The 17,083-nt window shown below is 35.7% G+C and overlaps 2 protein-coding genes across 3 annotated transcripts in view; one reads left to right on the forward strand and one right to left on the reverse strand.

The window, feature by feature from the left end:
* The window catches only part of LOC110259269 (olfactory receptor 4C46-like), a 949,087-nt gene that overhangs the window by 781,178 nt on the left and 150,826 nt on the right, over window positions 1–17,083 (forward strand). The window lies entirely within an intron of this gene.
* LOC110259070 (olfactory receptor 4C46-like) lies at window positions 14,549–15,481 on the reverse strand. The gene has a single exon (XM_021082363.2). The coding sequence runs from the start codon at window positions 15,476–15,478 to the stop codon at window positions 14,549–14,551; it is 930 nt and encodes a 309-aa protein (XP_020938022.2). The 5' UTR covers window positions 15,479–15,481.

Here is a 17,083-nt window from a genome sequence, read left to right on the forward strand (position 1 = left end):
TTTCTTTTGGTCATTCTAGGAGGTATGCAGTGGTAAATTACTGAAGTTTATAGTTTACTTTCCCTGATGACTGATAATGTTGAACATTTAAAAATGTTATTGGCCATTTGTGTAACCTTTTTTTCTGAAAGTTTCTTTTCAAGTGCTTTGCACAATTTAAAAGTAGGGATTCTGGGTTTCCTATTACTAAGTTGGAAGAGCTACTTATATATTCTAGGTATAGGTGTTTTGTCATATGCTTTATATTTATAACATAAATATAAAATATATTTATATAGGAAATGTATGCATATATGTATTTATCCTATGTAAATTTATTTGTGTATACACACACACACATTCTTCTAGTCTGTGGATAGCTTATTTTTTAAAAGCTATGCTCTCTGATTAGCAGAAGATTAAAATTATTGCCAAGTTTCTTTCTTTTATTTTTTCCTACAGCTTGTCCTTATGTGTCACGACTAAAATATTGATCTACCTCAGGTCAAAAATATTTCTTCTATGATTTTTCTAAGTTTAGGTTTAACATTTAGTTTTCTGACTCACTTCGTGTTAATTTTTGTGTATAGTTTGAGGTGGTTCCTGAAGTTCATTTTTTTTATGATCACATATGGATATTCAATTGATTCAGCATTTGTTGAGAAGACTATTCTTCCTTCATTGGATTACATTGATATATTTGTAAAAAAATACATACTTTTAGATCAATTTATTAACGTTCTGTCATGCTTTAATATCACACAGCCTGGCTTATGGGAGTTTTATGCTAAATCTTTTTTTCCATTATGGTTTATTATAGGAGATTGAATATAGTCCTCTATGTTATACAGTGTGACTTTGTTGTTTACCTCTTTTATATATAGTAGTGTGTATATGTTAATCCCAAACTCCTAATTTTCCCTCCCTCACTCCTTTTCCTCTTTAGTAAACATACAATTGTTTTCTGTGTCTGTGAGTATGCTTCTGCTGTGTAAATAAATTCATTTGTATACTTTTTAGATTCCACAAATAAGTGATACCATATATTTGTCCTTCTCTGTATGACTAACTCCATTTAGTATGATAATCTCTAAATCCATCAATATTGCTACAAAAGGCATTATTATATCATTATGTTTATGTCTGAGTAGTATTCCATTGTCTATGTATACTACATCTTCTATACCCATTCATCTTTCCATGATATTTAGGTTTCTTCCATGTCTTGGCTCTTTTAAATAGTGCTGCAATGAACAGGGGTATGCATTTATCTTTTTGAATTACATTTTTCTTGGGATATATGCCTAGGGGTGGGATTGCTGGATCCCATGGCAACTCTATATTTAGTTTTTCAAGACACCTCCATACCGTTTTCCATAGTGGCTGTGCTAATTTACTTTCCTGCAAAAGTGTAAGAGGGTTTCCTTTTCTTTACACCCACCCCAGAATTTATTATTTGTAGAATTTGTAATGATGGCCATTCTTACCTGTGTGAGATGGTACCTTGTTGAACTTTTGACTTGTATTTCTCTAATAACTAGTGATGTCAAGCCCCCTTTCATGTATTTTTTGGCCATCTGTCTTTGTAGAAATGTATGTGTAGGCCTCTGCCCATTTATTAATTGGGTTTTTTTGGTTGTTCTTGTTATTGATTCATATGAACTGCTTGTATATTTTGGAAATTAGATCATTGTCAGTAACATCATTTGCAAATATTTTCTCCCAGCCCATAGGATATATTTTAATTTTGCTTATGGTTTCCTTTACTGTACAAAAGGTTATAAGTTTAATTAGGTCCTTGTTTGTTTTTGGTTTTTTCCTTTGATTTAGGAGATCAATAATATTGTAATAATTTATGTCAAATAGTGTTTTGCTTATATTTTTCTCTAGGATTTTTAAAGTATCTGGTCTTACATTTGGGTCTTTAATCCATTTTTAGTTTATTTTTGTATATGATGTTAGACAACTTACTAATTTTATTTCTTTACTTGGGGTTGTCCATTTTCCAATGCCACTTATGGAAGAGACTGTCTTTTCATCACTGTATATTCTTGCCTGCTTTGTCATAGATTAATTGGTCATGGGTGTGTGGGTTTACTTCTGGATTCACTATTCTGTTCCATTGATCCATATGTCTGTTTTTGTGGAAATACTACACTACTTTGATAACTGTAGCTTTGTAGTATTGTCTGAAGCCTGGGAGGGTTATGCTTACAGCTTTGTTCTTTCTTCTCAGGATTGCTTTGGTTCCACATAAAACTTAAAATTCTTTGTCCTAGTTATGTGAAAAATATCCTGGGTAACCTGAGAGTATGATATTAAATTTGTAGATCACTTTGAGGAGTATGGCCATTTTAACAGTATTAATTCCTCTAAGCCAGTAAAATGGTATATATACATCTTTCCATTTCTTTAAATCATCTTCAGTTTTCTTTACCAATATTTTATACATCTAAGCATATGTCTTTCACCTCCTTAGTCAGGTTTATACCTTAGTATTTTATTTTTTACTGTGATGTAAAAGGGAATTTTTTTTTAATTTCCCACTCTGATACTTCATTGTTAGTGTAAAGAAATGCAACCATCTTCTGGATATTAATCTTGTATTCCTGCTACCTTGCTAAATTTATCAGTTCTAGTAGTTTTGTGTGGAGTTGTTTGAGGACTTCTATATATAGGGCAATGTCATCTGCATATAATGACAATTTTACCTCTCCTCTTATAATTTGGATACATTTTATTACTTTTTTCTTTTCTGATTGGTGTGGTAGGGACATCCAATTCTATGTGGAACAGAAGAGGTGAAAGTGGGCATTTTTTTCCAGATTTTAGCAGGAATTCTTTCAGCTTCTCACCATTGAGTATCATGTTGGCTGTGATCTGTCATAAATAACTGTTATGTTGAGATAGATGAGTAGATGTTGCATTTCATCAAATGCATTTTCTGCACTGTGGTTTACAGCAAATGCAAGGTGACAATATATGAGATCATCAGAATTACAAAACTGCTTGCACAAAGGGCCCTGCTGTTAAATGCCACCAGTAGGTCCATCACATCAGTATCTATGCAGGTGAGTTTCAACGAGGGCTGCATATCACAGCAGTAGTGATCAATCAAATTGGATCCACAGAAGGGCAGTCTCAAGGCCAGGATAATCTGAGCCATAGAATGTAGAAAAGACCCTATCCATGCCAGAACAATCAGGATGATGCAGACCTGGCGCCTCATGATGGTTGGGTAATTCAAGGGCTTGCAGATGGCCACATAGCAATCCATGGCCATGAGGACGAGGACAAAGATCTCCATGCATCCGAATAAATGCAGCGCAAAGACCTGAGTCAGGCACTCATTGTAAGATATGATTTTCTTTGTAGACAGAGAATATGCAATTAGTCTAGGGGCTATGGAAGTTGAAAAGCAGGCATCAACCAAGGACAAATAAAATAGGAAGAAACACATGGGGCTCCCAAGTGTTTGGCTAGACTTGATGGTCACAATGATAAGCAAATTGCCCCCCAAGGTTCCCACATAGAAAATGAAGAAGATCACAAACACCATTTTTTGCTTTTTAGGATCCTGTGTCAATCCTAAGAGGATGAACTCAGTGATACTGTTGTTTTGCTGCATTGTTTCACTCAATGAGGAGAAAGAACTATTTAGACAAATCTACAAAGGAGAAAGGGAAGAAAACTTATGATATGAATACTATGGTTGGTGGCCAAATATATACACATGAACATGGAAATGCCAGTTTCTAATGGGTACTCATTAACTACTGTGTGCCAGTGTTATCTGAACAAGATGGAAATCATAATACTTATTCAACCATTTTCCAAGCTTGCGTATGTAAATAATGATATAAGAAATAGAAATATAATGCAAAAGTCAATGATTCTTTAGAAAACAAATATTAATTTATTTGGCATGAGAGAGTAATTTTTCCAGCTGAATGTTTTCTTTAGCTTTTGTCAAGGACATATCAATATTAGTTGACATTCTTCCAGTTGCAGAAGCAGAGAAAATTTTTCCATGATTTACTCATTGTGATTTGAAATCTTGAACAGAGAACAGTGATACAGTACTCTTCAAGTAAATATTATATTGAGGAATGATTGTCTAAACATTTCAGAATGTCTCTCATAATATAACCTACATACATACACACACATAGGATAGAAGGTGGGCTGTAGAAAAGGAAACAATAAACATAAAATTTTGTCAATGAATGCCAAGCCAGTGTTCCAGTCGATAATGAGATTTATTTGAATCTACTGCTTTAATTTTATGTCTTTTTACTTTACTTCTCAAAACTTTCTAGGTGTTTACTATTTTAAGTTCAGCTCCTGTTATTTAATAGGGGCCCCTATTTAAATTATATTATATTGTCCAAAGTTAAATTTGTCCCCTTATTCATTATTTTTCTTCAGTGTATTTTCTTATGACACAGGGACTCACTAAAGGAAATAATAGGAAAACAAGCTCCAATTCATGTCTGGAACTCAGTAGAATTCTTGTAAAATGCATCTTTAGTGGCTTGTACTCTCCATGTGAGAGAGGTAGAAAAAATAAAAAGACAAAATTTGTTCATATCTAGCTATATGCCAAAAGCTGGACAAACTGTTTTATGTGCCCTTATATTCTCCAAATTGTTTCAGAGTCAATAACAAATTCTAATTGCCAAACTGGTAAATTCCATCTACAATTCATAGCAGACAAAAACATAATTTTCAAGTATAAATGGATTTCACTTGTTAATCTTAGAAAAATACTGTAAACTAAGTAACAGACAAAATAATTTATTTAAACAGGTACTCTTCTTTTTATTAAAAATAATTAAGCATATGAAAATGCTCAATTTCATTCACAGTTAAGTACCCCCAGTCTTTGTTAGTAATATCGTTCTCCAAACAATGAATCAGGGCTTTATGAAAAAATGGTTAATTCTGGGTTTGGGGCAGCATCTTGTAGAGCCAGAAAGTAGGAAAGTGCTTAACCACACACAGTGATGAGGATACATCAAAGGAAACAGGATCCAAATGAAAGACCCCTGATGTCCAAAGATGGAAAAAAAATAACATGGAATTGAAGTATAACTCAAGTATGAAATAAATATTCATAAGTTATAATGAAATTAATAATTGGACTAATTACTAGTACATATGGGAGACTAGATAGAATTCCAGATGATTTATATAGATACTCCATCCACAAAATGTCCAATTTTTAAGTGTGAGGAAGTGACTTCCATCCAAAGACAACACTATGGAATGAGGGAAGATAATAAATTTTTATAGTGGAGAAATAGGACAAACAGGACCTAAGTCAGTCAAAGTTAAAATCCACAGTTGTAATCACTTTGAGAGTATGTACCCATTCTTATGTTGTGCTGAAAATTATATCCTATCTCTGTGGTCTTTATATTCAAACTCTGCTCTAATTGTGAGCAAAATACCAGACAAACCCCAAAGGAGGGGTTTTATACAAAAGAGCCAACTAGTCCTCCTCAAAACTATCAAGGTCAAGGTCATCCAGAACAAGAAAAGTCAGAGAAACTGTCACTATTTGGAGGGAATGGAGAAAACTTGACACCTGAATATAATGTGGTTTCCGGAGTCAGATGTTAGAAATATGACATCAGTAAAGACTAATGAATCTAGTTAAAATATGGATTTTTATGGCAAAAGTTAGTGATAAAGAGAGGATCCTCAAGGCAGCAAGAGAAAAACAGAATGTTACCTACAAGGGAACCCCCATAAGAATATCAGCTGATTTCTCTACAGAAACACTACAGGCCAGGAGGGAATGGCAAGAGATATTTAAAGTGCTAAAAGGAAAAAATATGCAACCTAGAATACTCTATCCAGCAAGAATATCATTTAAAATAGAAGGGGAAATAAAAATTTTTCCCAACAAACAAAAACTTAAAGAATACAGCAACACAAAACCCAGGTTAAAGGAAATATTGAAAGGGCTTCTCTAAACCAAAAAGAAAGGAAGGAAAGGGAAGAAAAAAGAAAAGAAAAAAAAAAAAAAGAAGAAGAAGAAGAGGAAGAACTAGGACTGAGGAAACTGCAATCAGAGAGAAGTCACTCAAATAAGCCAGCATAACGATTTAATCATGAACATGCTTCAAACAAAATAAAATTAAAAAGAAAAAATAAAAAAGAGTCATCAAAACCATAAAATGTGGGCAAGGGATGTCAGGAGGTAAATAACCCTTTTTGTTTATATGTATGTCTCTCTTCTTAATTTTAATATAGTAATGAAGTGTTTGAACTTACAGGACCATCAGGCTAAAACACACAATTATGGGAAGGGGTTAGCAGACTTAAAAAACAGGGCAACCACAAGCCAAAACCAAATATTGCATTTGCAAAAAATGAAAAAAAAAACCACTCAAGCAGATAAGAACAGGAGACCATCCAACCAAAAAAAAAAAAAATGGAGAACCATAGAATCAACTGGAACACGAGGTTCAAATGGCAATAAATAATCATCTATCAATTATCACCTTAAATGTCAATGGACTGAATGCCCCAATCAAAAGACACAGAGTGGCTGAGTGGATAAAAAGGCAAAAACCTTCAATATGCTGCCTACAAGAAACTCACCTTAGGACAAAAGATACATATAGATTGAAAGTGAAAGGGTGGGGGAAAATATTTCATGCCAATAGACATGACAGAAAAGCAGGAGTCGCAATGCTCATATCAGACAAAATAGACTTTAAAACAAAAGGCATAAAGAAAGACAAAGAAGGACACTATTTAATGATTAAGGGATCCATCCAAGGAGAGGATGTTACTATCATCAACATATATGCCCCAAATACAGGAGCACCCAGATACACACAACAAATATTAACAGACATAAAGGGAGATATTGATGAGAATACAATCATAGTAGGAGACCTAAATACCCCCCTCACATCAATGGACAGATCCTCTAGACAGAAAACCAATAAAGCAAGAGAGATCCTAAAGGAAACAATAGAAAAGTTAGACTTCATTGATATCTTCAGGACACTACATCCAAAAAAAGCAGAATACACATTCTTCTCAAATGCTCATGGAACATTCTCAAGAATCGACCACATATTGGGACACAAAGCTAACCTCAATAAATTTAGGAGCGTAGAAATTATCTCAAGTATCTTCTCTGACCACAATGCCATGAAATTAGAAACCAACCATGGGAAAAGGAAAGAGAAAAAACCTACTCCATGGAGACTAGACAACATGCTACTAAAAAACCAATGGGTCAATGAGGAAATCAAGAAGGAAATTAAAAACTACCTTGAAACAAATGATAATGAAGACACAACCTCTCAAAATCTATGGGATGCTGTGAAAGCAGTGCTCAGAGGGAAATTTATAGCAATCCAGGCCTTTCTCAAAAAAGAAGAAAGATCCCAAATTGACAACTTAACCCTCCACCTAAACGAATTACAAAAAGAAGAACAAAAAAGTCCTAAAGTCAGATAGGAAGGAAATTATAAAGATCAAAGAAGAAATCAATAAAATAGAGACTCAAAAAACAATAGAGAAAATTAATAAAACCAAGAGCTGGTTCTTTGAAAAGGTGAACAAAATTGACAAACCCCTGGCCAGACTCACTAAAAAGAGGAGAGAAAGAACCCAAATAACCAAAATTATAAATGAAAAAGGAGAAATCACAACGGATACAGCAGAAATACAAAAAAACATAAGAGAATACTATGAACAACTGTATGGCAACAAGTTTGACAATCTGGAAGAAATGGACAATTTTCTAGAATCTTACAGCTTGCCAAAACTGAATCAAGCAGAAACAGACCAACTGAACAGACCGATCACTAGAAATGAAATTGAAGAGGTCATAAAATCACTCCCTACAAATAAAAGTCCAGGACCAGATGGCTTCACAGGTGAATTTTATCAAACATATAAAGAGGAATTGGTATCCATCCTCCTTAAACTCTTTCAAAAGGTTGAAGAAGAAGGAATACTCCCAAAGACATTCTATGGGGCCACCATCACCCTCATTCCAAAACCAGACAGAGATACCACCAAAAAAGAAAACTATCGGCCAATATCATTGATGAATATAGATGCAAAAATTCTCAACAAAATCTTAGCCAACCGAATCCAACAACATATCAAAAAAATTATACACCATGACCAGGTTGGGTTCATCCCAGGTTCACAAGGATGGTTCAACATACGCAAATCAATCAGCATCATACACCACATTAACAAAAAAAAGGTCAAAAATCATATGATCATCTCAATAGACGCAGAAAAAGCATTTGACAAAGTTCAACATCCATTCATGATCAAGACCCTCGCCAAGGTGGGTATAGAGGGAACATTCCTGAATATAATCAAAGCCATTTATGATAAACCCACAGCAAATATAATCCTCAATGGGGAAAAACTGAAAGCCTTCTCACTCAAATCTGGAACAAGACAGGGATGCCCACTCTCACCACTGCTCTTCAACATCGTTTTGGAAGTCCTAGCCACAGCAATTAGACAAACCAAAGAAATAAAAGGCATCCATATAGGAAGAGAAGAGATCAAACTGTCACTGTATGCAGATGATATGATACTATACCTAGAAAACCCTAAGGACTCAACCCCAAAACTCCTTGAACTGATTAATAAATTCAGCAAAGTGGCAGGATATAAGATTAACATTCAGAAGTCAGTTGCATTTCTGTATACCAGCAATGAAACATTAGAAAAGGAATACAAAAAAATGATACCTTTTAAAATTGTACCTCACAAAATCAAATACCTCGGAATACACCTGACCAAAGAGATAAAGGACCTATATGCTGAGAACTATAAAACTTTAATCAAAGAAATCAAAGAAGATGTAAAGAATTGGAAAGATATTCCATGTTCCTGGATTGGAAAAATCAATATTGTGAAAATGGCCATCCTACCCAAAGCAATCTACAGATTCAATGCAATCCCTATCAAATTACCCATGACATTGTTCACAGAACTAGAACAAACAATCCAAACATTTATATGGAACCACAAAAGACCCAGAATCGCCAAAGCAATCCTGAGAAACAAAAACCAAGCAGGAGGCATAACTCTCCCAGACTTCAAGAAATACTACAAAGCCACAGTCATCAAAACAGTGTGGTACTGGTATCAAAACAGACAGACAGACCAATGGAACAGAATAGAGACTCCAGAAATAAATCCTGACACCTATGGTCAATTCATCTTTGACAAGGGAGGCAGGAACATCAAATGGGAAAGGGAAAGTCTATTCAGCAAGCATTGCTGGGAGACCTGGACAGCTGCATGCAAAGCAATGAAACTAGAACACACCCTCACACCATGCACAAAAATAAACTCCAAATGGCTGAAAGACTTAAATATATGACAGGACACCATCAAACTCCTAGAAGAAAACATAGGCAAAACACTCTCTGACATCAACATCATGAATATTTTCTCAGGGCAGTCTCCCAAAGCAATAGAAATTAGAGCAAAAATAAACCCATGGGACCTCATCAAACTGAAAAGCTTTTGCACAGCAAAGGAAACCCAAAAGAAAACAAAAAGACAACTTACAGAATGGGAGAAAATAGTTTCAAATGATGCAACTGACAAGGGCTTAATCTCTAGAATATACAAGCAACTTATACAACTCAACAGCAAAAAAGCCAATCAATCAATGGAAAAATGGGCAAAAGACCTGAATAGACATTTCTCCAAAGAAGATATACAGATGGCCAACAAACACATGAAAAAATGCTCAACATCGCTGATTATAAGAGAAATGCAAATCAAAACTACCATGAGATACCACCTCACACCAGTCAGAATGGCCATCATTAATACATCCACAAATAACAAGTGCTGGAGGGGCTGTGGAGAAAAGGGAACCCTCCTGCACTGCTGGTGGGAATGTCAACTGGTACAGCCACTATGGAGAACAGTTTGGAAATACCTTAGAAATCTATACATAGAACTTCCATATGACCCCGCAATCCCACTCTTGGGCATCTATCCGGACAAAGCTCTACTTAAAAGAGACACATGCACCCGCATGTTCATTGCAGCCCTATTCACAATAGCCAGGATATGGAAACAATCCAAATGTCCATCGACAGATGATTGGATTCGGAAGAGGTGGTATATATACACAATGGAATACTACTCAGCCATAAAAAAGGATGACATAATGCCATTTGCAGCAACATGGATGGAACTAGAGAATCTCATACCGAGTGAAATGAGCCAGAAAGACAAAGACAAATACCATATGATATCACTTATAACTGGAATCTAATATCCAGCACAAATGAACATCTCCTCAGAAAAGAAAATCATGGACTTGGAGAAGAGACTTGTGGTTGCCTGATGGGAGGGGGAGGGAGTGGGAGGGATCGGGAGCTTGGGCTTATCAGACACAACTTAGAATAGATTTATAAGGAGATCCTGCTGAGTAGCATTGAGAACTATGTCTAGATACTCATGTCGCAGCAGAAGAAAGGGTGGGGGAAAAAACTGTAACTGCAATGTATACATCTAAGGATGACCTGACCCCCTTGCTGTACAGTGGGAAAATAATAAAAAAAAATATGGATTTTTGTTAAAAATAATGTAATAATGGTGGCTAATTAATTATGACAAATGTACCATACTTAGATGAGGGGGGAACTGAATATACGTTACCTGGAAACTCTCTGTATTATTTTTCCAACCTACCTGTAAGTATAAACCTGTCACAAAATATAAGATTTATGAAAATGAATGGCATTTTTTACCTGGGATCAAGCCACATTCTTCAAATTTACATTTCCCAAGGCAGTGCAGTGTAGTATTTTCCATTAGAGTGCTGGCCTACAGAGGGCAGCCTTCACAGGGCTGTTCCAGGATGTTGAAGCTCTCCTTACAAATGTATCCCTCAGAGTTATGATGAAACTTTTGTGTTCAAAACTTCTCAGGGTGGCGGTGTAAACGTTAAATGATAAACCCGTTCTAATCTTCCAAAATATTTACAACTTTGAATCTCTTCTTCTACATTAAGCCAAGACAGGTGTGGCATTTCTAGGCTGATCACTGTGGGCCATCATTTGGTTCATGTGTTAGTCACACCTCACAAACTGTAAGAGCCTTTCTTAAGCTGCAACACTAAACACCGAATCTCTGATTAGTGAGTGCATATCAATACCTCAGATCTGATCAAAGTTTATGCTTTTTTCTATGACTATCTATTCCCACAAGTAGTCCCTGGACTCTACCTGTATAAATTAGAAAACTCAAGTAGTTATTTTGGAGTGCAGTGCATGCCTCTTGTGTCACACTGTACCTCACTTTTAGGTGCCTGCTGGGGCTTTTGACTGGTTAAAGAACTGAAAGGAATTTGGGGTGTTTGTGGTGGTTCCTGAGGAGAAACGGCAATGTCTTTCATGACAACTGTCACAGGAGAGCTCATTACAGTTTCTTCAGGCAAGGAAGGGTTAATCCTCAGTCACAGGGTGAGTGGCCATGTCCACTGGGGTGGAGAGACCTTTTCACTGACAAAGAACATTCTTCTTCTCTCTGTTCCTTCTTCTTGGTTTCCTCAGCATCCAGTGGTCAATGTCAGAATCTGGATTTCATTCATGATTCTTCCCTCTCACAGCTTCATCCTGTATCAAGTTTTTTTTTTTCTACTTCTAAATATTTATTGAATCTTTATTTCTCCATTTTAATTTGGTTTTCCTAGATGCAGATGTTGAGACAGAAATTTATAAAAGTAATCTTTGAGCAGAAGGATTGAGGGAAGCTGCCTATGGTAGAAGGAAAGGGATATAGTCTCAATTAGAGTTTCACTTTATCCTGGCACTGTGGGAGTTCTGGAGTACTTATTGTACAAAGATACTGGTTCCACCTTAAGTCAAGGGGACCAGCCTTTCACCCCTGCTTCAGCCATTTATTGCTGACCAATAGACCCTAGTATGGTGGACATAATTTTCAAATGAGGCAATTCCAATTTTCTCTGATGCAATTGTCCAGAAAGAATTGGGCTATGGGCTATCAGCAACCCAGACACACAGCAGTTATTTCTGGGTGCACTGGCACCGTGAAGGAGATTTCACCTAATGCAGCAGGTGTCCACAACATTCTGCATCATATCTGGTACCACTGAAGTTCAAGCTTCCATCATTTCACATTCAAATCATTACAGTAACATCTTTACTCTTCTGCTGCCTTACTCTCTTCAATCTATTTTCCATTCTATATCTAGAATCATCATTCTAAATCTCAAATATAACTGCATCATTCTCTAGCTTAAAAATCCTTCCAGTATTTTCTTCATAGTACTGAGCATTAAGCTTTAACCCAAGGATACCCTTTTGAACTTCTCTGTTCTGATTTCAACTTCATATCTTGCTATTTTCCCTTGATAAGCTAAGAGTCCAGCATGGTGCCTGGTACACAGTGGGCATTCAATAAGTATTTTTTGAATGAATATTTGATTTAACATCCACAGCTATATCACATTTATTAAGATTCCTGCATTTTTATTTTCACCAACTTTGTTACATATTCCATCTCCTCAGAACAGTCTTACTCCAAATGATGTCTATTCAATCTACTGAGTCTTTTTTACCCTTTGAGTTCCATTTTTCTGAGACCTTTTACTCCTGCAGTCTTTTCTAAATCCCCAGGTGTTTGTTGTATGACCATCATGCATACTTTCATAGCAACCAGTGCTTCTACTCTCTTACTTTTTATAAAGGTGTATTTTACTTTCTGTTCTCCTTGTAAGCCTCTTAATGGTTCTAAGCTTTGAGAAGGCATCACTAGGATTTTTTTTTTCAATTCTACCCTGAATCCCTAGCAACTTTTAATATATCTGATACATTCCTTGGGTTCAAAAATATTTGTTGTTTAATGAATTTAGTATGGAAGGGATGAATATAATATATTTATCCTGAAATCACTTTGTGTGTAAATAAAGCTACATATTTAAAAAATAGCTTTTTATAATGAAATGTCACCCAAAGCAAATTGATTAACAGATACTTTAAAATAAAAAAAAGGCCCACACTCATATAGTGATGAAACTTGCTAAGAGCAGGGGGAATAATAAGGAAAACCATTTATTCATATAATACCATATTCAGTTTCAGTTTATTTCTTATTCCTAGTTTAATCATGATTAAATAGGATTAAATACAAATTACGGTTTCCCAAAGAGATATAACCAGAGTTCATCTGAGACTCTGAAACAGATAAAGGTAGAGAAAATTTCCTTATCACCAGTACTACTTTTTTTTTTTGGCCTGTATTTTATTAGCTTTATTCATCCTCCTGTATATTTAAATATATTCATTTGTTTTTGTTTTGTTTTATTTTTTGCTTTTAGCTTTTTAGGGCCACACCCACAGCATATGGAGGCTACCAGGCTAGGGGTCAAATTGGAGCTGTAGCTTCCGGCCCACTCCATAGCCACAGCAATGCAGGATCCAAGCCATGTCTGCAACCTACACCTACATGCTCAGGGCAATGCTGGATCCTTAACCCACTGAGCAAGGCCAGGGATTGAACCTACATCCTCATGGATGCTAGTCAAATTCGTTAACCACTGAACCATGATGGAACTCCCATTTGATTTTTATTATGAGCCAGACATATGCTATGTGTAGAAACTTTTGTTAGAAACTAGGCAAGTACTTTATAGAGTATGACTTTAATCAATTGAAATTCCAGTCTGACATGAAATATTATTTTATTTGAATCATCCCTATTTCTGGTTAATCATCAGCATAAAATACATGTGCAATGCAAAAAGATTTTGAATGCACAAAGAAATTTGGAAATATAGTATAACATTCTTTACTTAATGCTTTGATATAAGTGGCCTATTGCTTTCATATTCCTAGAGAAATTATATAACAGTGTTACAATTCACATAAGACCATCAGCTATAATATATAAAACTGCTAAGTGTTATTAATGAACATCAGAATTTAGTCATATAAAATATATATAACATAATACTATATATATTCATGTATATATATATATACACACATATATGTATTTCAGAAGAGTCTGTGTATTTATAAATATTAACCAGTAGTCATGGTTCCTTTCTATCATCACTGGCTGCAGTATATCACAGCAGTTAAGAACATGGTCACAGACTCAGTTGGATTCTAGTTATTCTTAGATACTTCTGTTTTGGAGCTTTCTTCTTTGGGTTTGTTTCCTTATATATCAGGGGGAGATAATAGTTCTGCCTAACTCTTCGGGTTGTTATAAAGATTATTGAAAATTCCAGTATATTTTATTTTGTTTAATGAGGGTTTTGAATCCATAAACATTGAGGAAATTAGAGAAACTCACTGGCGATTTGGTAGAGTTTTTCAAATACATAAAGAAGAGTACTGAGCTGATTTTTAACACTTATCTTGTACCCATTTCTTCTCCCCTCTTGGCAGAATTTATAACTTGGAAAAGCTCATTTTTGTCTTTACCTCAGCAAATAGGTATTATCTGCTGAGATTATCAACAGTGTGCTTTTGAACCTTGCCTCTGTTCAGTCAACTTGGGGCTCTAAGCACATTTATATTTCACCTGAAATCAGTTTCCTACTACACAATTTCCTAATAGCATTTTTCATCTGGGCATTTCTCAAGGTATAGATTAAGGGGTTTAACATGGGAGTTATCATAGTGTAGAATACAGCGACAGCTTTATCAATAGGTAAAGTAGCTGCTGGTCTCATGTACACAAATATGCGGGGCACGAAGAATAAGATGACTGCTGTGATGTGGGAGACACAGGTAGAGAGGGCTTTTTGCCTTGCCTCCAAGCTCTGGGTCCTTAGTGAGTTCAGGATGACCACATAGGAACCCATCAAGAGGAGGAAATTTAACAGACAGATGAAACCACTGTTGGCAGCAACAAAGAGCCCTAAAGTATGGGTGTCAGTGCAGGCAAGATCCAGCAGAGGGTTCAGATCACACATAAAGTGATCTATGACATTAGGGCCACAGAAGGGCAATCTGAAGATGAAGAGGATCTGAATGAATCCATGAAGAAAGCCTCCCACCCACACCACTCCCACCAGCAGGCCACATAGCTGCCGATTCATGATGGTTGCATAGTACAAGGGCTTGCAGATGGCCACATAGCGGTCATAGGCCATCACAGTAAGTAGGATGACATCTGCACCTCCAAAGAAATGTTCCCCAAAGATTTGAGTCATGCATGCATTGAAAAGACTGGTTTTCTTTTCATACAGAGAATCTACAATGAGTTTAGGGGTATTGACACAGGAATAGCAAGCATCAATAAAAGAGAGATGAGCCAGGAAATAGTACATGGGGGACTTCAGCAATGGGCTGAGAGTGATGGTGACCACGGTGAGCACATTTCCTACCATGGAGACCATGTAGACGATCAAAAACACAATGAATATGACTTTCTGCATCTGTGGGTTCTGTGTGAGTCCCAGTAGAATAAACTCTGTCACGTTGTTCCTGGTCTCCATGTATCTTATGGTTAGTTACATTGCCTGAAAAAAGTCACTTTTTCTTAGTGCAACCTTGAATTCATGAAGCCTATCTGTGTAATAAATAATAAATGTGTAGATTCTATTGTGTTCTGAATTCTTATGATTTTTTGACATAGAAAAAAAAATCCTCTCATTTCTTGAAAATAAATCTTTCCTGGGGAAGGTAGTGTTTACGTTCTCAACATGAGGAACCTAGTGATCTCAGAAGCAGGAAATCATCTGTGCAGACCTAATCATGTGAAATGCCTCGGTGCCTAACACGAAGCAGTAGATCTCACATGTAATACCAGATAAGCTGGGAAAAAGAGGTGGAAATCACATGAATAGGTTATGAATTCAAAGCTAAGGACTTTTTATTTTTAGAAAATGGGAAACCAGGAAAGGTAATTGAGCATACCAGTGGAAGGATGAGAGGGATTGGAGAAAGAGGGAATGTTGGATATAACTCCAGTCAAGACGTTTGTTTATCTTGGATGAAGTGGGCTGAGGTTCTATAAGGTGATGAAAGACAGAGAAGGGAATCTAAATATTACACTGTTATAAATACTTGATACAATGTGTAACAGGGCATTTGTGATGGGAAAGAAATGAAGGGATACAGGACCTCCTGTAATGCAATGATAAACAGGATACCTAATTCTTGTAACTTTATAATAGGAGGTAAAAGTAATTTTAATAATTGATTGCTGTCATCATCACATGATAGCAACCTGTGTGGATATTGTTATTTCATCTATTTTGTACATGGGAAACAATCTTCAATGTTAGTGTTAGTAGGAATAATAATGAGCATATCAACTGAAACTTAATGAGTGCTGACTGTTCCAAGTGTTTTGACAAGTATGTGGTTATGTAATTCTTATTAAAAACTTATGAAACAATTACTGCTATCATTTTTATACTTACTTTATTCATCAGGAAATAGAAGTATAGAGAAGTAAAGATTCTTGCCAAGATCAAGCCAATAATAAAGATCAGTACTAAGATTAGATCTCTTTTTCCCTGTAAATTCTTAACCCATGCGCTAGATTGTTACGTTAAAATAAACAATGCTTAATGAGTAAATTCCTTTTGATATGACCATAATAACTACAATCACTTAATCCTTCAGATACAAGTATATATGAAGCAAATTCATTAAAAGTCACACAGATACACATACACATAAGTATACAGACAGTATAGCATATTGGAATCTCCCAATATTAATAACAATGTGGTACTGGTTTCACTGAAGGTCCATTTTATCTTTGTCTTTACCTCATCCTCATTTCTTCTCTTCCAAATTCTCCTCCAAAGCATAATCCCACAGACTTTTCTGCAAATGTTGAAAATGGTGATCTCAGTGGTAAAATACACTGTTTTGAATTATCAGAGAGATTAGGTAAGAATCTTGCCTTTCCCACTTTCAGCTTCTTGATCTAGGGCATATATCCTGGCTTCTTATATCCTTGTTGCCTCTGATATCAAATGAGAAAAATAATGTCCACCCAAGCTGTTATGAATATTTATTGAGGAAACATGTGTGAACATATTTACATGTTCTTGTGGACACACAAAGAACCTTCTTTATTTTATGAA

Source organism: Sus scrofa, chromosome 2 (genome assembly GCF_054392235.1).
Source record: "Sus scrofa isolate SSC_HxYL_T2T_F1_AM1 chromosome 2, Sscrofa_HxYL_maternal_Yorkshire_Landrace_v2.0, whole genome shotgun sequence".
Taxonomy (NCBI): domain Eukaryota; kingdom Metazoa; phylum Chordata; class Mammalia; order Artiodactyla; family Suidae; genus Sus; species Sus scrofa.

Excerpts from the sequence above, each read along its gene's own strand:
- LOC110259070 (XM_021082363.2), bottom strand. The coding sequence starts at position 15,478 with ATGGAGACCAGGAACAACGTGACAGAGTTTATTCTACTGGGACTCACA.